The 24,453-nt window shown below is 39.1% G+C and overlaps 1 protein-coding gene across 1 annotated transcript in view; it reads left to right on the top strand.

Moving 5' to 3' along the window:
- The first annotated feature begins 18,702 nt into the window (after positions 1 to 18,702).
- lactbl1b (lactamase, beta-like 1b) overlaps positions 18,703 to 24,453 on the top strand; it is a 35,215-nt gene continuing 29,464 nt past the window's right edge. The window contains 2 exon segments of the mRNA XM_076096916.1: positions 18,703 to 18,720; positions 18,723 to 18,793. Of these exon segments, the coding sequence (XP_075953031.1) occupies positions 18,703 to 18,720; positions 18,723 to 18,793 (89 nt within the window).

The raw sequence follows: 24,453 nt of genomic DNA, 5'->3' as shown, positions 1-24,453 counted from the left end.
GTCTGGTGATAAAAGCTTGAATAAAATGTAAAAGCTATGACACAAATTCCAAAGCTATGACTCACATTGCAAAAGCTGGCAATGTCAAATGTAATGTAAGCCTTCAGGATTGCTCGGTTAAGTCTTGGATGTAACCATGAACAGCAGCAGTCAGTAGAAGTCTGCATAAATACGCATGACGTTTGTCAAAGCCGGTGCCAGTCCTTCATCGGGCCTGACAGGTCCGTCGACCTTCGCTGTGCACATTCAGGATGCTCAACAAATTAGTTTACAGTAAACAAAGTAGTCCCCCCCCACACCCCCGTTCTCCTTTTTGTTGTTGTTTTAACCTGTGGTTGCATTTGAGTTGAGTGTCTACATAGTTTCTCAGCTCCACCTGTAATTATGAGGTTTAGTTCAACTGACCAGAGGAAGAAGACATGTTTGTTTTCTGGCAGCATCATAAAAATAGCCTGAATAAATGTATGGCTGGGCTGTCACTTTCCATTCTTCACTGTGTATCCAATGTATCCTGTCCCTGTCACATGGAAAACTGAGTGCAGCCGCATAGAAATCACCTGCAAATTATAATTCAAGCTGCAGACTGACTAAATTAAAAGACACGCTAGCTTTCATAATCTCCAAATGTTTTTAAGGTTATGGCAAATGTCACAATAATAGTCCCTGTGGGTACTAGAGGTCCTATGTATTTGAATAGGTATGATAGGACCACTACATTTGAGCACCACAGACTGCTGTAAACACACACAGACATTATTTTCAACATTCAACCTGTTTCATTGTGCGTTGAGCCACGCTGCCTGTTCCTGCTTAGCCAAGCTTTGCTTACAAATGATGAGCGCGAGGACCAGACAGAGCCTTTTGTAAGTCAAACTATAAAAGGCATAAAACGCACATTTAGTCTCGGACATACCGGGGGGGGTAAAGGTGTAAGGAGAGGTTTTGTCTTTCACGTTATCATCACCGACTGAAACAAAAGCCGGTGGCACGCCTCCACGGGCACGCGGGACGTGCGACCTACGTGACATATTTAACGTTTTGCTAATTGTGCACCCCAATTAACGCTAATGACGTCCAACAGCATCCGCATACCTGCGGTTGATGCGGGAGCGTGTTTTTGTGCCCCACCATCATCCCTCGTCGGCTGACTCCCAGCACCATTAACGGAATTGTTATAGCACATTAATGCATATTAATGGTGAGGAAAAGTGGTTCATTTTCTGTTAGCCTTCTGTAATAACATTATCAAACGTCCAATTCACGCGCTTTGTCTTAAAGTCAAAGACGGAAAGATGCGGCGTTAACCGTCGGGATGAAGACATTAGCTTACCTTCAACAGCTATTACGGCCGGTATGGTCCATAATATCCATAGAATATCCATTATTGGTCACTTATATCGCCCAGACATTCAAATAAAATACGTCCCGAAAGCCATTGACAGCACAGGCAGAGAGGGGACAGGCGGTCCTTCACCTCCAATAGAGCGAGCCCAGATAGCAGAGAAAACCAACTCAAATCTCAACCAAGTTTGGGCGAAACCAAAAAAAGCACAGACGGAGGGGAGCACCGAGCGACGCTAAAAGCAGCTACGCATTTTAGCGCTAAATTCATCCAGTCAGTCTTCTACCGAATAGAAACAATAATAATAGCTGTATTATTAATGACGGAGCGTTTCATATATTTGAATTATCGATGCAGCCGCTCGACAAGAGGATCCTTCTACCCCTTCAAAGCCCCTTCAATTCTCCCCGCTGTCAATCATCAGCAGGAGGACAGTCCACACCGCCGTACCTAGTGATAATTAAGTGATTTGGGACCATGTGGGGCATTTATAAAAGATGGAGCCGCTTAATCTCACTGCCGCACCACTCGAAATGGAAATACTGGTCATTCTTTTGTCAGACAAAGCTGAAACGTGTCTGCGCGGTTCCCTGCGAGGTTCCTATGTGCTAAGAAGGGACTTCTGGCGCTGTAACAACAGGTGACGAACACGGCAGAACAATTAAAGTAAGTTTAACTATTTCTTTTAGCCTACATTTGACCTCTAATATTTATTGTTTAATTGGTTGCCACTTTACAGTTTTGCACTAAGTCTTTCTACTCAGGCCGCATGCCGCTATTTGTTTGAGTGGAAATTTATGTAGTTAAAGAAAAAGAAAAAAATGTGGAAATATTTATGTTTTGAATTACAATTGTATACTTTGATAAAATACGAGTATTGTTAGTTTTCTGCATGTTGATCAATTGTTTTTTTTGTTGAGAAATTGATTGTGGAAATCCGAAAATAATTTATAATTATGGTCTACATTTTATTTCATTAATTAAATAAATTAAACCTTTATTTGTTTAGTTGTTTAGCATGTAAACACATCAATTCCATCGCTCACACTAGCCATGCATGTAATTACATACCGTATTATCCGTTTGTTACACAATTTAAACTATACCTCGAGATTGACATGTAAGGTATGATTTGGTATGATAAATCAGAATAATACATTTTTATTTGTCAGTGTGTATTTAAACTGACCCAATGGATTTCAAAACATGATGGATTTATATATATAATTCAATATTTGATTGCTTTTTTTTAGCTTCCATACATAATGTACTACTTTACCACCTTTTTCAGCACAAGGCAGTTATAAAATGTACTTTAGTGTCCTGCTTATAAAGAAAATACTGAAGGCTGCAATCTGAAGGCCATAACTACAAACTATGGGGGCTCGTCACAGTTATAGCACTCTAGTCCTGCTGTAAAATAGTGCAGTCTGGGATTAAAGTGAAGTATATATAGATATGATAGTAGCTGAGTTTGCATCTACTCAATTCAAAACTGCCATTGAGTGATTCAAACGAATTGTTAGGTCAATTTAATGACTTGGCAAGATATAATACAAAAGAATGTCTACATGCTTTTACTTAAGTGGTCCATTAGAGGTTAGTGTCTGAGGGAGATGTCTAGTCATGACATGAAAATGAATTGAAATCTAACAATGAATGCATAATCCATAATGGCAGCATTGATTTGTCTTTGCGCAGTAAACCATGTTGACATTTGCATAATGTAAATTTCATATTAATTTAAACAGTCAAGCTGGAGGTGCTTTAGAAAGATATCAAGTTGTTTCTTGTAGCTAAAACGCGGGCCAGCTAACCATTGTTTATGCATCACAAGGAAGGCATCATGTGACTGAACAGGCCTGTCAACCCGAACAGCAGTTATTTTCCAATAACAGAGCCAAAGAATCAAAGTCAAAGTGAAATATCACTTCCTCCAGAATGCAAAACGTTCCTTCCTGTTCATGAATCATAAAACCATATACCGTGGATGTCATGTTGGCCCAAAGTATTTTGAGACGCGTCACAATTAATCTCCAAAAATGATTTGAATTGAGCTGTGTTTGCTCTAAGTTGATTCAAGTTGGAGTCTGGCAGCCACATTACTGGCAATCATTTTTCCAACACTCCATAAAAATGCGTAAAATAAATATGCATATTAGTAATCATAACACATTCAACTTTTATGAGTTTTCTGCTGATTTAATAGGATTACTCTTTTCCCAAAAAGGTCCAAGTTATCAGTGACAGCTGGCGTAAAACTACTTCTGAATTTACTGTGCATCCTGCAAGCCATATTTTAAAAATGTCCTGCCCCAGAAGCTGGTAATAAAATCCCGGTTTCTTTACAGAGTTATGCTGGGTAAAGAATAAAACGCAGGCTGGTTTTCATATGACAGGCATGGAGACAGATGCCATAGGGATACACTGAAGCAGCTGCAGAAAGGCTGTGTTTGAAATACAAAGATACCTGGAGAGAAAGCATGATAAAAAAAAACGTCTAATGTACACAAAAATGGCAAATGGCTTTTTTGTACAAAGAAAGTGATGGACACCGAGAGGCAGACAAAAAAAAAAAGAAGAAGAAGCTGGCTTTCAGATGTGTTCATGAGGAATTACACAAGGAATGAGTAAACCTGCCTGGAGAGATAGGCCAAGTGGATATGAAGTATGGAGCCACTGAAGCTGGATGGGAAACAAGAATCTAGTAAATTATCTGTCATCAAACATGCCTTTCTTGTTATACGCGCCGCACCACTGCAGCAGCGGGACTCTCGTGGGTTAAATGAGCCAGGCTGATTTATTTGCCTCCACTGAGTTTGGCTATATTGATTCCAGGTCACTTGACTGGCTGAGTTCAGATCATGTTCAGGTGACTACAACACAGATGGAACAAAACGGGCAAGGCGCTGAGAAAAGCAGCTTTCCCCGCACTCTAATGAGTTCCATACAGGCTCAATATTGACTTGAGCCAGAAGAGAAGTGAAAGATGTTGCTGAACTGATATTAATACTGCCCACAGAGATCCTTCTGCCACGCTAGGTTATAATGGCTGCATGGTAATAAAATATATATAATGCAAAGCAGAGATGTGTCTGAATGGGGCATAAATCCTCTCATGCTCCTCAGTGGCTCTGATATCCAACATACAGTACTTTACCTATAATGTTACCTGACACAGCAGAGTCAAAACAGCGCCGTTTTACAGTAACAGTGGCCCCACCAGTCTACAGTAAACACACCACATAACTCAAAAGACATGCAACAAATTCCCTGTTAAATTACAATACATGTGTAGCGAGGAGAGATGGATTTCAGCATGCAGTCCACTATTATCACTGAAGACATGATTATTTGACCTAAATGCTATGAAGCAGCAGTACAGAGCCCTGTTTGTGTGACATTATTTAGCATGTTAGCATCTTTAAAAATCCTATATCCTAATTTCTTTTTTTTTGTGTGTATGTTTTTTTTTTACAAATAATAAAAATAATTATTATTTTTAAAAATAATTTGAATAATGATTACATGAGAGGATATGTTGATTTTATATGTCATATGGAATAATAGTTTCGCAATTATGAGAAGATGTTTTTCTTTTAGATGTTGCATATGGACTGCTGCATGTGAAGCATTAATTACTTATTTTATCTTTTTATGAATATCTATGTTATTTTGCACAAAATATATATTTGCTATTATTTTATCACAACAACTGGTACATTTGATTTTGATACATTCAGACAAACTCATTTTTATGTACGTACCATCTAAAAGATGTTTACACAATTTATAGCAAATCCTTTTGTTTAATAATTATAATAATGAAAACGGTTCTTTGATTTAATAACAATTTAGCAAAATGGCCAGTGGTAGTCACGGCAAGTTTATTATGATATTTATATTGTTTTGTATCTAAGTTCTAAATATATAATTAATGTGACTTGTTTATTTCATATGTGTTACTTTTATAAATGTCTCAAACCTGCAATGAAAAATTCCTGTTATGTGTCAATGTTAAAAATATTGTGTACAATTTTGAAAATAATCTGATTTATCAGAAATTATTTTTAAAAGTCAGAAATTAACCCATATAATTTAATACAAACTATATATTCACATTGAATGCATCAATATGAATATATATATATATTATATATATATTCATATTATATATATATATATATCAATGGATGGCGATGGATATGAAGCTGTTCAGACTTATACACACAGCATACAGGGATTCATAATTTAATGATTAAATATTATACTTCAAACAGCTCATAAATGGGAGATTTAAATGTAAATGTTTTGTATACAATCAATGACCTACAGAACCACGAGCGTAACAGAAAAATAACTATAATATTGAAATCTTTTGGTCAGTATGAAGAGCAGTCGTGTAACGTGCCTTTGCATCAACAGTGCCACCCAGAGTTTAAAAGCTGAACATTCAGTATTCTCATTCTTGAATACACTGGAAATCTTTCTACAGAGATTATTCAGAGTAACCTGTTTTTGTTCATAAATGCCAGGCCATGTTAGTTTGCTGTGAATTGAAAATGATTATCTATCCACAGAAATTAAATGAAAATGATTACTTGCTCTAAAAAACAACATCTTTTTAAATGAATAATAATAGTGAATAAACTCTGACTATCCGCTTGTACAAAGAAGATATTTTAGTAAATTTTATCTTCATTTTTATGGCCTACTTGTTTTAGGGTCTTTGAATATAACTTAATGTAAACTAAAAACTAATTGATTGGTGCTGAGTCATTTCAACATACAGTTATATTCATGGTGAAGTTTATTTTAAACTCATATTTAAACTCACATTCATAGTTTAGCTGTGTTGGAGATCTTCTGACAATTATTCACCTATAAATGGATTTATAACTTTTTTTATGTCAAAACAAATAATCATCATTGATTCAGATCTTAAATTAAACACATGCTTTTATTTGTCGTCGAGGGTGAGAATGAGTTCCTGCAGTTCATGAACTTATTCGTATCCATTGGAATCTTTTGCTTAAACTTAAAGCCATTCAAAACGAACACTCTGGGCTGGAATCGGTTTCACCTTTAGCCTCAAAGGGCTTACGGTGAAGTATCGCACCCAGTTGGCACCGGCAGCTGGATAAAGAGCGAGGAAATAAAATAGCCCGCTTTCCATAGAAGTTGGTGTGTGATCCCTGACCCTGTGCTCAGAAAGAGCCCCAGACTCCTCTAATCTAGACCTTTTGCACGTGGATTAACCTCAGCTGAGAGCACGTTTTCATAAGCAGGCGGAGGAGATTGAACTCAGAGGAAACAAACCTAACTTGGAAAATCCAGGGTTTTAAACATCTTTATTTATTTGTTTGTCTTAGAAACTTTGCCATTATTGGCTAAATGGCATGTCACAGAGGACACAAAATCATTCTTTGTCGCTTTTGAAAATATTAATTCAATGAAGCTAAAAAAATAGATTGTCTCGCTGCTTATCTTCCAGGAATAGTCTGCTACACCCCACCTCACTGCAACCTCCCACCACCACCTTCCCAGCATATTGGTTTACCCCTGCCAAAAATTGAATTCAATCCCACTAAGTTGCTCCAGCTTTAATTAAATAGACCAAAAGCCTTGGCAGGATTTAATTTACTTTCCTGTTAAGTGAACTTTACAGACACAGTAGAACTTTCACTAGTTACACTGCCGGGACCTGAAAGGGGACTCAAGTCCGTCCGTCCCCTTCACTTCTTTATAATTAAATCACACACAATTTTCCAGCACTAACTTGTGTTTTTTCCTGACAAATGAGGCGACGTGAAGACTGAAAACAGTGTCTTCCTTGGTTTGTGGTGGGCCACCAGCTCCTTAAAAAGAAATGTGTATGAATGCCTGTCTGAGGGCAGACAACACCTTTTTATCATCATAATAAATCTATTATTGCCATAAAACACAGGCCCATAAAAAGTGATTCAGCTGACAGTCATGACGAAATGAATGCCTTGATAAAATGGCAGTCATCAATCACGGCTTTGGTTTTTTCTTTCGAACGCCAACATCCCCTCTAAGCTTTCTACTAATTTATATGAACCGTTTACATAAATCAGCCGCTGTGTGTTGATGCTGCGCACTGTTGTCGCCGTGGTTTGCGTTTCAGAACCCACACATATACTGTAGATAGATACATGTGTTCAAGTCGTTCTCCTGTGATGTGGATAGTCTTGTTGTTTGAATAGAAACAGACTGGAATACGGTTATGAAATGTTAAAAGAGCTTTTGGTGTGTGGGTTCCTTTATATGTCTTCGCTGAGGGGAACTTGAACTGCTTTTGGGGGCCGCTCAAGAAATCGCTGATTTACTGTTGTAGATAAGTACAGAGTTTAAACGGTGTTTGAGATGATCCACAGTCGTTTTTTATCTGTAGCAGGAGCTTTCACGCAGATCTAAGCTGCTAGATAAACTGCTTTCTCTTACGGAGAAAATGCTACTACTGTAACACAATGGCATGGGGAGATTTCTTCGAATAGAAAGGCTCATGGTCCAGATTAAAGGTATTATATGTATCTTAGAAATCCCCACGCAGCTCCTACATAATGTATATCATGTATCAAGTGGACCCTTGAACGCAATAGTTTGAAGTTTTTATTATTGCGTCATACCATGCACTTACAGGACACCACAAATTCATACAATTCATATATAAAAAAAAAAATAAAGAAAACCAACATTGTTCACAATCAAACCATCGATCCCTCACTGTCTACAAATATTTCATAAATCAATAGCAAAAAATATTTATATTACTGGAAAAATCTAAACAGTTACTAAATATATATATTTTTGAATAATTAAGAAATTAAATAGATAATCAAATAGTCCATCTCACCCTGTTTTCCAGACTTTTTAGGGGAAATAAAATTCAGATGTTTAAATATTTCAGGGTGGTATCGAGCCATTTCATGGAAAATAGTACCGTACAAAATCAGTTTTCATCCTGAATATTTTTTAACCTCAATCGTTGGAGGAAGAATACCAACAATGCCAAGATATTTGGCTTCTAAAAATAAAACGTAAATAAAAATATGTAAATATGAGATAAAGGACCACATTTTTAGTTTGATATGATATGATCTTCCCTTAACATTACAATAGCGTAGACATTGTGGGGTATTACATTTGTTAGCAACAATCACCTTATTTTATTTGTATTTCTTATACTATTCTTTTTTTCTTACATTTTTGGTGCTCAGACCTGGTGATGTATGAGCTTGTGTTAAGCGTAGGCAACATTTTCTAAAAGATGTTTTTTATTATTTAATGTTTTACTTAACATATAACATCATTTAATAATAATAATATCACATAGCAGAACAAAAATACACTTTGGGCACCAAATAGCCAGATAGACATTAAATATAGGGAATGCTGGATTGAATTTTCTGAATATTGTAAATAAATGACTCCATCATGTCTCAAAGCCAGAATGCAGTATGTGGTGCTGGTTCTGATCTTTTTTCTCTCCTCTAGACTGTCGGCCATCACCGAGCAACAGATGGAGGTGCACAACAGGATATTACCGCTAAGAGGATTCCTATTTCTTTGCCCGTCACTCTGGACTTTTTTTTTTTTTTGCAGGGACAGACTCTTTCATCGTGACCCAGCTCGACTGGCTTACTGGAACTGGTGTAGAGTTGTTGGCTAAGCCCTCTGAAACCCGCCACAACCCGTGTTGACCTGCTTGGCAAACAGAAATCCCTGATCAAGTCCGCTGTGAATGACATTAAAATAAGCAACCAGGTGGGATTAGAAAGTCCTGGTAGTGTCTTGAGCCTCTGAACTCTGACATTTCACCCGGAACTCTGAGGTAGGTACCAGCTCTCGGTTCGTGAATGGCCCAGTGTCAAGTCTAGTACGTCAGTAAGACCCTTACCAGAGCTGTGTGTTCCCTGTTTGAATTTCATTTGCACAGATTCATTGGTGATACATCTGTGTTATAAAACTAGTTTTTTTCCCAAACAGAAATTTTGCTTTTCCCTGAAATAAGTGAGAATCTGATCAATGAGTTTATTCTGTGAGCAGAGCAGTGTTAGCTAAATTATGTTGTTGTTTTTTAATTCAGAGGTGAGAGGTGTTTCCCCTTCACAGTTATGAACACCATCTCCCAACTATTCATATTGAGATGACAGAGATGTTAAATAAGAGTAGACGGACATTCCCGTTGAAATCAATGCAGCAGGATGGTCAGAGCGGCGGCCATTTTTGTGTACCATTGTAGCTGGCTAACTTCCGTATAAACTAAACCGAGGTGAGGTTATGCAGTACGGACTCAAACAAGCAGCAAATTGAACAACTTCATGCTCCATCCACACACTGCCACAGCGTAGGAGGCACTTTGCTATCACCAGATGAGTGACAACTTTGTTCGGCTCATTTTCTGTAACCACTGTAGCATTACAGCATGGTGGAATTAACAAGCTAGCTAGCTAGCTAGTCAGCTGGCCGCTGGTTAGCTAGCTAGCTTGTTAATTCCACCATGCTTTAATGCTACAGTGGTTACAGAAAATTAGCTAAACAGCTAGCGGCAGCTCTGGGTCTAACGGTCCCACCGCTGCTCCGGAGAAGGTCAAGCTACGTCGCTAACTAGCCAGTCGTCCATCTCCTCAGAGCCGCGTCCACTCTCTTCACGGCTAACTGCGACAACACTTTACGGCCCCACTGATGTGTGGTCACCATACCAACTAACAGCAATCGCCATTTACTTTCGTACTCATCAAATGACCACCAAAAACAGTTCAATATTTGTTCTACTCCAATTCTATTTCTGTGTGTTCAAATCAGCCATTTCCCATAATTTAGCGAGTGATGAGATGAATCAGTTTTGTAGTGATAATGCAAATGAAACCTCGTCATTCTGAAAACTCAGAATGTGTATTATGCCCTTGATTGTATGGGTTAAAACATTTCATGAGGTTGGACTAGCTTTTTTTTTTATCAGACCACTGAATGCGTCCTCTGTCTTTGGAAATACAATATTGCACAGAAAGCAAAAAAGGTTCAGGGTGGCAACTCGATTCCTTCTATAAACTTTATTGTGCCAACGCGTTGCAGAGAACTGCCTCTCTCCTCAGGGCGCACGAAGCATGCTGACTCTTCTAGCATGTCTATGAACTGCCTGAAAGAGGTTTTCTCCCCACAAACACACACTAACACACACAGATGAAACCCTTGATATGACTGAGGTTGCTTGGTCACAGTACACATAATGGTTGTGAGTTTGGTTCCGTTGTTTTTTTTAGCGGCACGGCATAATACATTTTATTGAACGGCTCAAGTTGCCGTCCTTTGCGTTCTTAACTTTCGATGCGGTTTTTAACTGCATTGTGGTGGTAGTCTATGAAGCGGTATGGTTCTACGGAATGTATTTTAATGTTTTTCTTGTTTTATTAATAAAAACCCCGTTAAACAGCACAGTGTTCTGCTGGCATGTATATTTCATGAGGAGATTATAGGGACCAGACGTTGCTTGTTTTGAATCCCTGTGTTTTATTACAAATAATGGAATTAGTTTCGGAGTAGTGTTTCATTCAGATTATTACAAGTTACAGTAATTTATTGTTGTGAATTGTAAGAGAATTAGTTTGGAATGCTGTAGCATTAATATATAACTTGTATTTATAGTATTGTAGTATTTCGTGAGCCATGTTGAGTAAGTGCGTTTATACAAGCACTAGCCTTCAACTACTCCACAGGTATTTAACACGTGCACAGTTCAATATAGACCTAATAAAAATCCTGCAGCCGTTTAATGACTTCATGGGATCTAGATGTAAATGCTTTCGCTGTTGGAAAGCGTAAAGAATGGTTAATTTAACTTGCTTGCTGCTCTGAGGGATATTACCACTTTATTGTATTTCCTTTGTATTTAACCTCAACCCTGAAAGGAAGGAGAGGGAGAGGAACGGGGAACCTCCAGGGGGATCCAATTATATGTTCTCTCCTGTTCTCTGCAATAAATTTACTTTGCAACAAAATCTCTCTCTCTCTGCTTTCTTAGTGTTGTTTCAGATTTTATCTCAATAGACTTGAGAAAATAAATTTAATTTTCATAGGGACCTCTTATCTGACCTATGTTCGTATTATCCGGTAACCACTTCACAATTTTAACCTAATGAACAATATTACAGAGCAAGAAGTACTTTCCTGAAGTCTGTGGTGGCAGCTCAATACCTGCAGTAAATCATCCAATTAAACTAAAAGGCATTATACTCTCCAAACTAAAAACAATTGGTCCGTATGCTACAGCTTAAAAACTAGAGGCTAAAATGTATCCTGCAGATCATGTTGAGTTCAGTAATGAAGTTTCAGCATGAACAGACACGGTCACTTTACAATCCCAATAGCTTGTGGCTAAAGTCTTCCTTTACAGGCGAGCAAAAATTTGTCACGACCGACCAGGATTTGTCTGGAGGCTTAAGGATCCTTAGCTGACGTTCAGCCGAGTTGACTTGCCAAAACAAGAAAAGAATGTCATTCTGTAAATCTGATTATAAAGTATTTCAAATTAAGCATTCAACAAGCCAATATGCAGAAATGTCCTTTGGCTGAACGAGTACGTGTGTAAACCATGTGTGTTTGAAAGGGTGGGGGGAGAGTTTGTCCCGTGTGTGTGTGTGTGTTTGCGTATCCATGTATGTGTCAGCATGGATGCAAGTGTCCTGATGCCACAGCATGTGAACGTGTGTGTGTGTGTGTGTGTGTGTGTGTGTGTGTGTGTGTGTGTGTGTGTGTGTGTGTGTGTGTGTGTGTGTGTGGAGAGAGGAAGCAGAGGGAGCTGCAACTACAGAGCAGAGTGAGGAAATAGAGCAGAAGAATTTCGGGCCTGACATAAAGAAATCCTGGATAATTCTGCCCTGAGATGTGCGAGGGCTGCAAAGAGCCGAGCGGTGCATCCAGAGGTCGTTCCCATGGCAACCTTTGCCCAGGGAGATCGCTGACCCTCCCGCCCTACGGTGCACGAGGAGCGCAGATTGTAGGTCACATATGGCACCAGCGATCCAATCAGGCCTAATCTGGATCGACTTGTGGGTCATAAATTATAGTGGAAAGCTGGTTTACACTCAGACTTATCTCATCAGCAGACTCAACTGTACCATAATGGCCGTGTTTACGGCAAGTTGATGAACTGACCCATTAAATGTCAACCAATGCATGTTTTGTGTATCGGCAAAGAGCAACAATAGCTCAGGAGCCGATGATACACTGCTCAGCATGAAAGCTTCATAATAAAGTAAATACAAACATTGCCACATGTATACGAAATATTTAATCCAGATATTCAAGTATTTCTCCTTTAATTGTTAAATCTATTAAACAGTATATATTTATTACATGTATATACTTTAGTTATTTTTTAATGTGTGAATGGCAGCTTCTTGTTGTCACCCTCATTTAAAGAAAATGTACAGAAATATTCACACAAAAGTACCCTGAAATATTTAGCTTCACCCTATATCTAGATGCTAGTTGTCAAGTATTTAGAGAAATGAATGTGCCAAAATTCAAACTAAATGTTAATTACTTTGCATATTGACATAATCTTTGTTTCTGTTATTATCAAATTATATTCAACCTCTGTGTTTTTGTTGCCATTGGCTTGGCTTCCTCATTGTTAAGAAAAAGAGATGTCCATCTAAGTAAGACTGGTTTATATAAAGGATTAAAAAGGATTTAAATATAATGTTTGGGGTTCTACAGATTCCAAACTGTTACACTATATGCGTAAAAATAATAACAATTTATTATTTGAACTCTTTCCTTATGACCTTATTTAAACTAAATATGTAGAAAAGTGAAGCCGACAAAATAAAGACATTTTTAAATTTCCCTCATTTTACACCAAATGAGGAAATATTTAATGTGTAATGTGCTATTTGGGTTATATATGCATGAACAAATACATGTTTGCCAAACGTCATTCATAGTCAAAGAGATGTACATGATATACATGTATATGTTGTTCTGGTGATGTTAGTCATTTATGGGGTAAAGTACACCACCAGAAGGTCTGACTGCCTCTCATAAACAATATATATCAGAGTTATTTGGGATTTTTAGAGGGGTAATGCTGCATAAAAAGATATATCAATGCCAATCACAGATATCCATTGTATTTAATCCTGTTTCACATCTGTATTACAGATTAATGCGTCGTTCTCCGTGGCAGACTTCTCAACATGTCATTAGTTCAAAATTATATTTATGAGCAATTCAAAAATTCTCATGAACTATCAAGTTTATACAACAATATCAAGCATGTTTTTTTGAGCTGTTAAAAAGAGACTTCTAGGACCCAATTTAGTGAAAATAAATTGTATTTCAGAATGCACCTTTACTCAAATAAAAAGGTCTATTTCAGTGCGGAAGCTGTTAAAACGTCTCTGAACACAGATGTAACATACTTCAACCACACACAGACTTATCAGTGCGAGGACCTCCGGGGGAAGCACTTTATTCTGGATGTGAGACAGAAACACAGATAGGATTTGAATGATTCATACGCCTCCATGTTTCTGGAGTATATTGCGAAAGTGCGGATAGCCGAACTCTGAGGGGCCATAGAGTTTTATGTGCCTGCTGTAAAGCGTTTCCAGATCCAAGCGCATACAGCAATGTGGGAGCTTAATACAAGCTGCCATTTTCAGAGGTTCAGAAAGCTGTAAAATCCTATTTCGGGTCAAGTCAGCTTCATGGTCTGGATCATCTAAATTCACTCAGTTATTCATTAATACAACCTTGATCTGCAAATGGGAAAACGTACATTTTCTGCAAGCATGGCACCGAGGAAATGTTTGTGTTTATGTTCTTGTAATTCTCATCTCAGTCATGATTCAGCACTATAGACATGCTGCACACTGATAAAAACAACAACACTGAATCTAATCTGGAAGTAATAAACACAATGCTGGAGGAGATAGAAAAGCTTCTCAGTGGAATATAAATATTTCATGTGTTAGAATCTAAAGTAACAAGGCATTGGTTGTTTGCATGCCTTCTTTCTTTTTCACATTGTTTACATTAAAATGTGTGTTTGTCGGTTGGGGAAGCTGAATGAGGCAGCGCTCCGTGAGCGGGATCAGCCTCAATCGGAGAGAGAACAGCTCCTGGTCTCTGACTGTCTCGCCCCGCTCCATCACTGCCCCGTGGTCGGCAATTTCATGAGTGAGCTGGTAATAATCACGGGTGACTGGACTCTCACCTTTTTGCTGAGATCTATAAGGCGCGCAAACACTTGTGAGGCCATATGGGAATGCTCGAGGTCGGAAGTCAGAGGAATTCTCGTTGCTTTATCTGCTTCTTATCTGCTTCCAAGTTGAAGAAATGTCAGATTACTTGAGGCAAAATTGCTGTAATTATTTGTAAAAAGAAAATGTAAATATAACTTACTGCAGTACAAATGCAGTTTTCACATGTTTTGATGCTCTTAAAAACATTTAAATGGTGAGACACGAATATAATCGTACACATATGATGTGATGTCTGCAGTCTGGATTGAGTTATTACTTTACTTGCACATTTGCAAAACGTATTTCTACAGCTTTAGTGTATTTTGACAGTCATTCAACATATTGAGTGACTTTTTTTGGGGCAGCTCAAGTGGGAATTTGTTTTTGCAGTGTCAGTGTCTGTAGCCAAAGAGTACCGCATGACCAAAACTCTACACTGCAGTAACCTGCGTCTCCTCCTCCGTGGACTGAGCCCCGCTCTTTCTTTCAGCTGAAGCTACTCTGCTCACCAGATCTTGACGTCTGCTTACACAAGAATAACTTATACCGAACACCACACACACACACACACACACACACACACACACACACACACACACACACACAGAAAGCAACTGACCTGTCTCACTTCTTTTCCCTCAAAGTCCTCCAACGTTAACGCTTCAGTTGTTTTCATTTGGCTGATGTACTAACACTAATTTGAATATACTTTATTAATAATAGAGGACATCACTCTTTCAGTATCATCTGATTTATACTCCCCAAATGGCTTTATGATTTCTTACAAAAAGACAAAAGAAGCATTTGTAAAGTTGACAGTCGTACAAAATGATTAACACAAGGAGTCCAAGCAAAGTGTGCTCGTTAGAAATATTATAGCTATTTTGTGAATATGTGTCTCAAAGAAAAAACGATTTTATTATTTATGTTAGTTATTGCAATGAAAAATATGTAATGAATATTAAAATTGTGTGGAATGTTTTTGTTAGCGTTAAGCTACCGTGTGTTTTTATTTATGTGATTATTAACATACTTTTGATATTTGTTTTAAATGTTATTCTTTATATTTTGTCTTTTATATAAATATCTACAATTACCTATAATTTTTTGCTTTTATAAATGTAATATTTAAATGTAATTTTAATTGTCACGGCTGTGCTGACCAGACTCTGGGAAATGATCCCTCTATTTATATATATATATACAGTATATATATATATATATATGTATATATATATATATATATATATATATATATACACATATATATATATATATATATATATATATATATATATATATATATATATATATATATATATATATATATATACACACATACATATATATATATACATATATATATATATATATATATGGATTCTGCCTAAAATGAAAGTTTAATTAACTCAATGTGGCCTTGCTGAGCTTATAAACAGTGGCCATCAGGTTCAGTCATAACACGCCAGTCAAGATATTTTCTGACTGTCACGTTGTCCTTCTGAACTCTGCGGCTGTATCTTTAAAATGTCTTCAAGGTTCACCGAGCTTGATGGAACTTTTTGCTACAGTCAAGTGCACACAGCGTGAATGATCAGACCTTTTCATGTTACTGAATCATGCAATGTTCAACCTCTCAGACGGCTTATTTTAGGAAAAGCCGCCTTCCCCGTCCGAACGCAAGGAAGAGAGGTACGCCGGGAAAGGAGGAGGAAAAAAGGTGACAAGAGCAGGACTGTGAGGCTAATGCAATCTGAAATGGCCTCTAATGCCCCGTTTCTAAATTGGAAAAATTGACCTTCCTCGTAGAGGTGACACGAGCCTGCACTCCGAGACGTTTCAGGGGCTAAGTGGAGGTTTTCGGGGCAAGCTGCAGCTGACCCTGGAGGCCAAGCAAATATTTCATGAGTAATTTAATATCTGGAACATGAGAGCGCGCTCCATTCAGGATGCTGGCCCGGATATAGACAGTGATCTGGGAAAAAGGAGGGAGAGAGAGGCGAAAGGGCAGACCAGTAAGTAGCGCTGCACATCAACTTTCCTCCGAGGGTGCTTAAGGGATACATACAGCACTATTCCACCACCTTTAAAAACTCATTACACTGAGTACACTTCTGCAAGCCCCCTAGTGGAAGATACATCAGCAGCTACTATTTATTTACACGTGAAGCCAGTTACATATTTTACATAACTTGGTCTCAAAATGAAAACAAAAATGAAAATAATCATTGCGTAACACTAGTTTTTTGCTTACTGTCACAGCACCAAAGACCCTGAATACATAATGATAAAGTTTTCCAAATTACTTTAAAAAGATCACATTCCTTCAACTTCCATAGAGTAGTTACTGCAGGGATGACGTCTTTTTGTCGGCCAACCCGGAAATTATCGCACTGGTTAAAAAAAGACAAATTCTATCATTTTGGATTATTGCAGAAATTGAGCTGTGTGGCAACTTTATGATACTTACACATACAGGCTTTGATCAGCAAGATGATCTTCACAAATGAACACTTTTGGGATTTTTGAAGCATAAAATGCAATCGTCGGTGGTAAAAGGTTAACTTTATAAATGATACACGCTACAGTCGCATTACTCCAACAGCATCAACGAAGTATTCAGAGCGCTGATGTTTAGTAGTCTCATTTAGCCACTTGTTAGCAACCGCCTTCTTTAAGACACAAAAAAGCTTCAACATTCGTGATGTTTACTGGTGTATTTCATGTCCTAGAATAAAAAGTTCAAATCTCTTGTGCTTGTGTCAACCACAGACCATTGACTTTGAGACAAGAGAACCGGAAGTGAAAAAATGCTCTTCTCACTTCAAGGTTTTAGGATTCATTCCTGCAGCGCTCTATTGCAATGAATGGGCGTCAGATACCATATAGCCATGCTTCCTGACCATGCGTGATATAGCATTGCTAGCTAGCTAAATTGCATTTAGGGATTAGGGATTATTGTGAGCTTTGTGTGGACGCTGTTTCTCTGAAAACAAAGGTTTTGAGAGATGTCTTTCAGAGCAAAACCAAAGAATGCGACAAAGGAAAAACTTTGAAAAATAACATTGATCATACAGTAGAGTAGCTCTGTTTCATTTCTGGAATTTGCCAGTCTCAATGCAGTACGTCGTTATCAGTGTTATTGATTACACCTGTGCTTTTCCTGCTAAGAAGACTAATATAATGGTCAGCACTGAAAAGGTCTAGAGCATAGAGGAGGATGCATTTGTAATTCCTGATTCTTTAAACAAACAAGGGGACTGAGGTAAAAAACTAACTCATGACATGAGGTCAACAGCCAGCTCTGGTGGATCTAGTGTGGGAGGGTGTCCTTTGGAAGCAGAACATAGGAGGGCAACGTATTTACTGATGGCTTCAGACGAAATGTTTAGGATGTTCAAGCCGATCGAGGTCACGTGGGACAAAAAGCTGCTGCTGGCGCACCCCCCCCCCCCCCCCACACACACACACACAGTCATACTCATGTATAATTGAGAGGAAGGAGCTCCCAGGATGCAGCCTGGTTGAGAGCAGAGATGTCTGTAACCAAACAGGAGGGTTATTCAGCTGCGTGTAACACAATATGAAGCTGTGATGTCAGTCAGAAAAACTAGAATGTCGATGCCATTTCCAGCTAGATTTTTAACATTTATCTGAAGGGCAACCTGCTGTACATATAGATAAGTACAGCCTGCTGTTGACTTTATGGAAACAGTCTTTTTGTCCATATGATAAAACTAAATAGTCAAGAAAAATGGGGCATGACTGAGAAATAAATTATAATTTGTTTTACAATATTAGCTACGAAATACTGCTGCAATAATGGCAGTAAAATGAAGTTTTTGTGTACACAGAGGTGTCGCCCTGTGTTACAACAGGATTTCCCAGATTAGAGCTCCTCTCTCTTCACTAAGTGGCTCCTCAGTCGGCGACTCTCCAACGAATGATGTCTTTTTCTTCCACAGGAAGATGCTTGCGAAGCTGCTGACATAAAAATCTATCGCTGTCAACGCGCTGCCATTCTTTGCACCTCGGAGGGACATTGACGACCGTGGCAGACGACGAGGACACCCGGCCTCTGGTGTGATGCAGGAGACGGGAGGTGAGGAGAGTGTGAGAGAATTTGCAGGTCTTCATGTACTCACCTGTCACTTCTCAGTCTCAGCTGCTTCCTGATGTGAGTGCACGGACACAGTTGTGTATGGTTTCATATTCAAGCCTGTGGTGAGATGATATTTTACAGTATATTTCTGTGTAGCAGAAATGCAATAATGCTTTTTTCGTTGCCTTTAAAGCTGCGTTTTCAAATTACAATCGAATTAAACGGTGCACAAGAGAATGATCTGAGATTTTATTTAATAGCAGTTTAATTCAGTAAGCTGGTTAATAAGGGAGACATAAAAAGCCATTTCACAGGACAAACTTTAAGCATTTCCTCCTTCAAACGGTGCAAAAGATTATTTGAATTTTTTTCATATAAATGTAAGTTATTTGAAGAAAATAAATACACGTCATTGTTTGACTTATTTGCCACACAAAATGGCAAAATAGTGTGTGTGTGTGTGTGTGTGATGATAGCCAACACTGGACGGTGAAAGTGCTTGTGCTTCCCCAGCTTCGAGGCTCACCATAAGCCACGGCTGGTTGGATCAGGAGAGTCACGCGGGGGTCATGTAGAGGTTGGTCCCCTGAACTCTCCGATGTTAGCTGAAGCATGGAGGCATCGATGCTCCCACCCCTTGAGGCCCCGCTGCCGGCTAAATCTGTGTCAAACTGCATAAACCCGATACATCTTCTGTGCAGGGGGAAATAATGAGGGACGCTGTTCGCCTCTGCTGGTGGAGGCTGATCAATGGGCAGCCCACAGTCACTAAGCTGTGGGAATGACAATCGACAGAATCTCAGAAGTGTGAAAACGCAGTTTGACATTGGGATGGGACGGGCACAAAGATAAACACTGACGCACCTTTAAGCTCCAATGAGTCCCATGTGTGTACACCATTACTCTGAAGTGAAGATCATATTTTGATATTAAACAATATCTTCTGATACTAATGATGAAGTCTGAATGATTTCCTGTGCTTCCAAACTCACTGAGACTCAGCACCACTGTTTGCACTTCATTTCCCACAAATTTCTTGAAACTTTTCCCACACCGTTTCCTGAAAAGGAGTAGTTTAGTATATATTTATACTTAGCACCTAGTACAGCAAAGACCCCCACATGGGTCGCAACACAAATCTGAGGGGTCACAAGACGATTGACAGGATAAGTTTAAAGGAAGAGTGTGTAACATTTAGGGGGATTAATGGAATATAACATTCTTAACTATGTTTCAATCAGTGTATAATCACCTGAAACTAAGAATCGTGGTGTATTCAGAGGACATGAGGCAGGACTGATATACTGACTGATATCGGTGTTCTTCATTCTTTATAAACTTCAATCAGAAGTGTTATTTATTTTATTAACATTGTACATTTGTTTCCAGTGAGATATTAATGACTCTATATTGTGATGTTGTTGTTGTAAACATAACTGTTGCTGCTCTATAAACAATATTTAGGTATATTTTAAATTAAATATTTAGATGGTTGTAATCTGGAATGCAAAAACTTACACACGTGGCCTTTAAGATATCATTTTCTTTTACCTTTGCCACACCGAATTATGTTTATTTAAATGTTTTCTGGTGGATACTGGTTAATATTTTAATGTTTGGTAAAACCACAAATGCGATATGAGAGTTGGAAAATAAATATAGCTTTTTAGGGATCCCAAGCCAAACCGTCTGGGAAATACTGACTCAGATTATGTTTGAGTTTTTGAGAAAGAAGCAAGAAATGTGGTGCACTAGCTGAACAGTGTGAAATGACTGAAAGGAGACGAAGATATTTGAGCTCAGCAGCTGATGGACTAAACCAGAATTAAACCAAGTAACTATTGGACATATTTTCAAAAAGGATTTCAATGATACACTGTTTCTGCTTGAAATGTAAAACTGAATAATGTTGGTACTTATGTCAAGATCTGCTGTATGGAGTTTGTTTTAGGTTCTTTCTGCCTCCTAGTGGTCAAAAATATCTTGATGTATGAAATATAAACAGGAGCGCTTTATTAAAAGGTCCCAAGGTGAGATTATTAAGCAGGTCTAAGTGTTATTGTGAATGTATTGAATTGCCTAATCCATGGAGACACACAGCCGTGTTCAGAAGCAGTGCCTTTAAACGAGCTGTCATGGACCCAAGATGTCTTCTAGCAACTCAATTACGTTGAAACTTGCTAAAACGGAGGTGAACACAGATATATTCAGACAGTATGAGAAAAATAAACATTAAAGCATGTAAACGTGTTCTAATAGAAACCCAAAACACATGTTTGAACCTGGAAATGATGACAATATGTCGCCCTGAAGGAGCGTCCAGTAATATCAAAGCCATTTCTTAGCATGAACATCCCGTAATGCATCTCAAGAGCAAATAATTATACAAACCATATGAAAACATGCATGAAGCACGAAGTGGAATTGGCAACAGACGGAATTTTCCCCCAGTGCAGTGACATCCCGTGAAATGCACATCAACCCTCCAGTTAGTCCTTTGCACTCTTATACCAAACCACACACACACACACACACACACACACACACACACACACACACACACACACACACACACACACACACACACACACACACACACACACACACACACACACACACACACACACGCATTCTCGATCTGTTTATGGTTTGCACAAGTGGCTCTGAGGGCAATTTGCTGACCTACATAGACGCCTGTGTTTGAGTTGCTCTTAGTGGGAACGCTGCATCCAGATGCCCTTCTCTGTGCTCCGGAGTGAAAATAGGTCAGAGGTCAGGAGAGAAGACCAATGAAAGAGGAGGATTCACACAATCATCAACGGGCTCCGTGGAGGAGAACAAAGAAGGGCTGCATGTTTATGCCGCGTTTGCACATCAGTGGGGCTCTCTCTTGTCTGTGAGCCACACGTTGGACACCATGTGTGAAACTTCAGATCCACACACGAGAGAGCAGCAAAGCGGACAGCGAGTCTCAGTCTCATGCGCTGGAAGCTCTAGAAATGTTCATTAGTACCTAGTTTGAGGGTCTGACATTGAGCGGTTTTCTAAAGGTCTTATGATAGACCCAGTGTTCCACATTATGCTCTGCTACCGGGGGTGAGATAAAGCTTTATTACATGACACCACAGCGAAGGTCAGGGCCACCTCAGTCAAGTATAAGTAAATTCAGAGGACAAGTACACTTCATAGGCTACTTCTGAAATCCCTCACTGTTTACAATACGGTGCACACTTATCCTCCCGTCTGTTGGAGTGTGGTGCTGCGTTCTAGTCAAAGCCGGCGGTTGGAATTTCCCAGTCAACATTTCCAACTTCGGACCTCCAAGCGTTCCAGATACACATCACCAAATGTAAACAAAAAAACATGGCTGACCCGCAGATTTCTTTGGCAAGTAAACACACAAGTGAACTCTCAGCAGTGCAGCCTCCTTGCAAAAACAAAAACTGAGGAGAAACTAGAAAGCTGCTGTCAGTAGAGTGCAGATCTCCACCGGGTGTGTCTGCAATGACCACTGCTGTAATGTTTGATTGATAAATGCAACCCAGTTAAGAGTAGTGAGCGAGGACTCCGTCACTCAGTCAATGGTTCGTATGAAACAGGCAATTAATGGTATTTTGAGAAAGTGTGAGTCAATGCAACCTCGAGAGGTCCTTGAGCATGCAGCCATAACTGGCCACCCAAAAATGTTATGCAAGCTTGCTGCAGTAGAAAGCGAGATTAGCCGTGGACGGACACAGAGGCGCTCACGCACTCACAGCAATCACATTGTTCTCAAGGCAGAGATAATAATAAAAAATGACACACGAGGTAACGGACGTCATTGAACATTTTATTTTACGGCGTCATATTTTGAATTCAATTTAAATGCAGAACGTGTTTTACTATACAGTATGATGGTATATATTGTTTTAATTAGATATAAGCAAATATGTTGCCTTTCAGTTGATTGTTTAGTATTTACAATATGCGCTCCCATTGTTGTGTGACGACCGCTTCTTTGTCAAGTCGGAGTAGATGGATTTGCCTCAAGTTAACAAGTAGGGAGTCCGACTTTGAGTAGTGTTCCTTTGTACTTTGTTGAGTAGGAGGTTGGAGAAAGTTGTCTGGAACGCAGCATAAAGCTTATGCTTCATATAGTGCCCTTGAAAAATCCAATACTACAAAAACAGTGTCCATGAGATCTGGATGTAGTGCTCACTACAGAGTAAAGTACTGAGTGTATGTTATATAGGGAGTAATGAACGAGTGAACGAGGGAGTGATTTTGAACACAGTTCATCTTTGTGTCCCAGTTTCACACTATAGGCTCAAACTAGACTATTGACAAAATTAAGTGCACTCAAAAACGTCAGACTGAGTTGTCGTCCACCATAGCTATTCACTAAGAAAATTGAGGCGAAACGCACAGCTACAAAAATCAAAACAATTGCATTTGGTAGTAAGACCAAAAATATCTTTAAAAAATTGGTATAAAATCTTCATCATTATCTCAAAGTCACAGTTTCACTGAAATCTGCTGCCTCGTGCATCTTTCCCTGTGAGAACCAAATGGAAAAAAAGTGTATTGATTTATAGTCCTGCAAAACCAGAACTGAATCCAGTATTAGTATGTACAGTAGTAGGGAACTGTAAGACAAACGGAGACCCTGCCAGGCAACAAGCAGTGTATTGTTCTTTCCAGATCGAAAGATAACTTCAGAGCGTAATGTGTTTCTCATGAGGAGAGATCGCGTGGTCAATCTGCAGGAGCTCTATTTCTAAAAACCCAACCGTTCAGTGCAGAGAACATGACTTTACATTTCATATAAGCAAGAAAGTCAAATCAGCATCAGACTTTCAGAAACAGAGGAGACCCCCTGCCCTGCATGTAGCTTTAAAGGGGGGGAAAAACTACTTTTACAATTTATGATGTTAGCCATGATACACAATGATAGATAGTTACTGTGTTGGATTTATTGTAGCGCTGTTTGGCTTTCCCTCCTCTGATTAACCTTATTACATACAGCTGTGGAGTCTGAGTCACAAGCGGCTCATCAGGAGGATTGAGCTCACCTGCTGTTAACCCGGCTTCAGCCCTTCCGGTCTGGTTTGCTACACTCGGCTTGTTGTCGTCTCTTTAGTTAGAATAAGAAGGAACATTTACAAGTCGCATGAGGCTGATGTCGTGTCCTTTCTTTCGCATGTTTGTGACAGTACATAATAAAAGTATAGGTCCAAAATATGTTATTTAGAAATTAAACTAAAAAAGACCTTCCTCTTTAAAATGTGTTTTCAGTTTTTTCTTTTTTCAAATGCTTCAGGGTAGATTTATCTCCCCCCCCCCCCCCCCCCCCTCTTAATAACAGGCCTGGACCTCCCTGTAATTGTTCATCGTCTGGCCCTTAGTGCGCTCAGTGCAGAGTTTACATAGTTTGTCGGGTTCCAAAGACACGAGGATTTCTGTGTGATGCAATAATTTGAGTGTCACATGTCGACGCGTTTTGCTGGAACGTTCCTCGCGCTAAACTGTCGCTCCCATGCGCTGCGGTCACGTGAGCGTTCTGGCAAACGGCACCGGTTAATTTCCCACTTTCCCCTCTCTAATGCTCCTGGCTCGACATGCTGGCAGGCAGCACAACAGTTTGTTGCCATCCGCAGAGCATCACAGACCGAGACGCTGCACACACCCCCCCCCCCCGGACCTGACTTGATTGCAATTTAGTATCAGGGATGGAAAGTCTTGCGGGTTTTGTGTTG

Source organism: Anarhichas minor, unplaced genomic scaffold (assembly GCF_050575085.1).
Source record: "Anarhichas minor isolate MPS153535 unplaced genomic scaffold, ASM5057508v1 ptg000023l, whole genome shotgun sequence".
NCBI lineage: Eukaryota > Metazoa > Chordata > Actinopteri > Perciformes > Anarhichadidae > Anarhichas > Anarhichas minor.
This window is presented reverse-complemented; position numbering and strand designations above follow the sequence as displayed.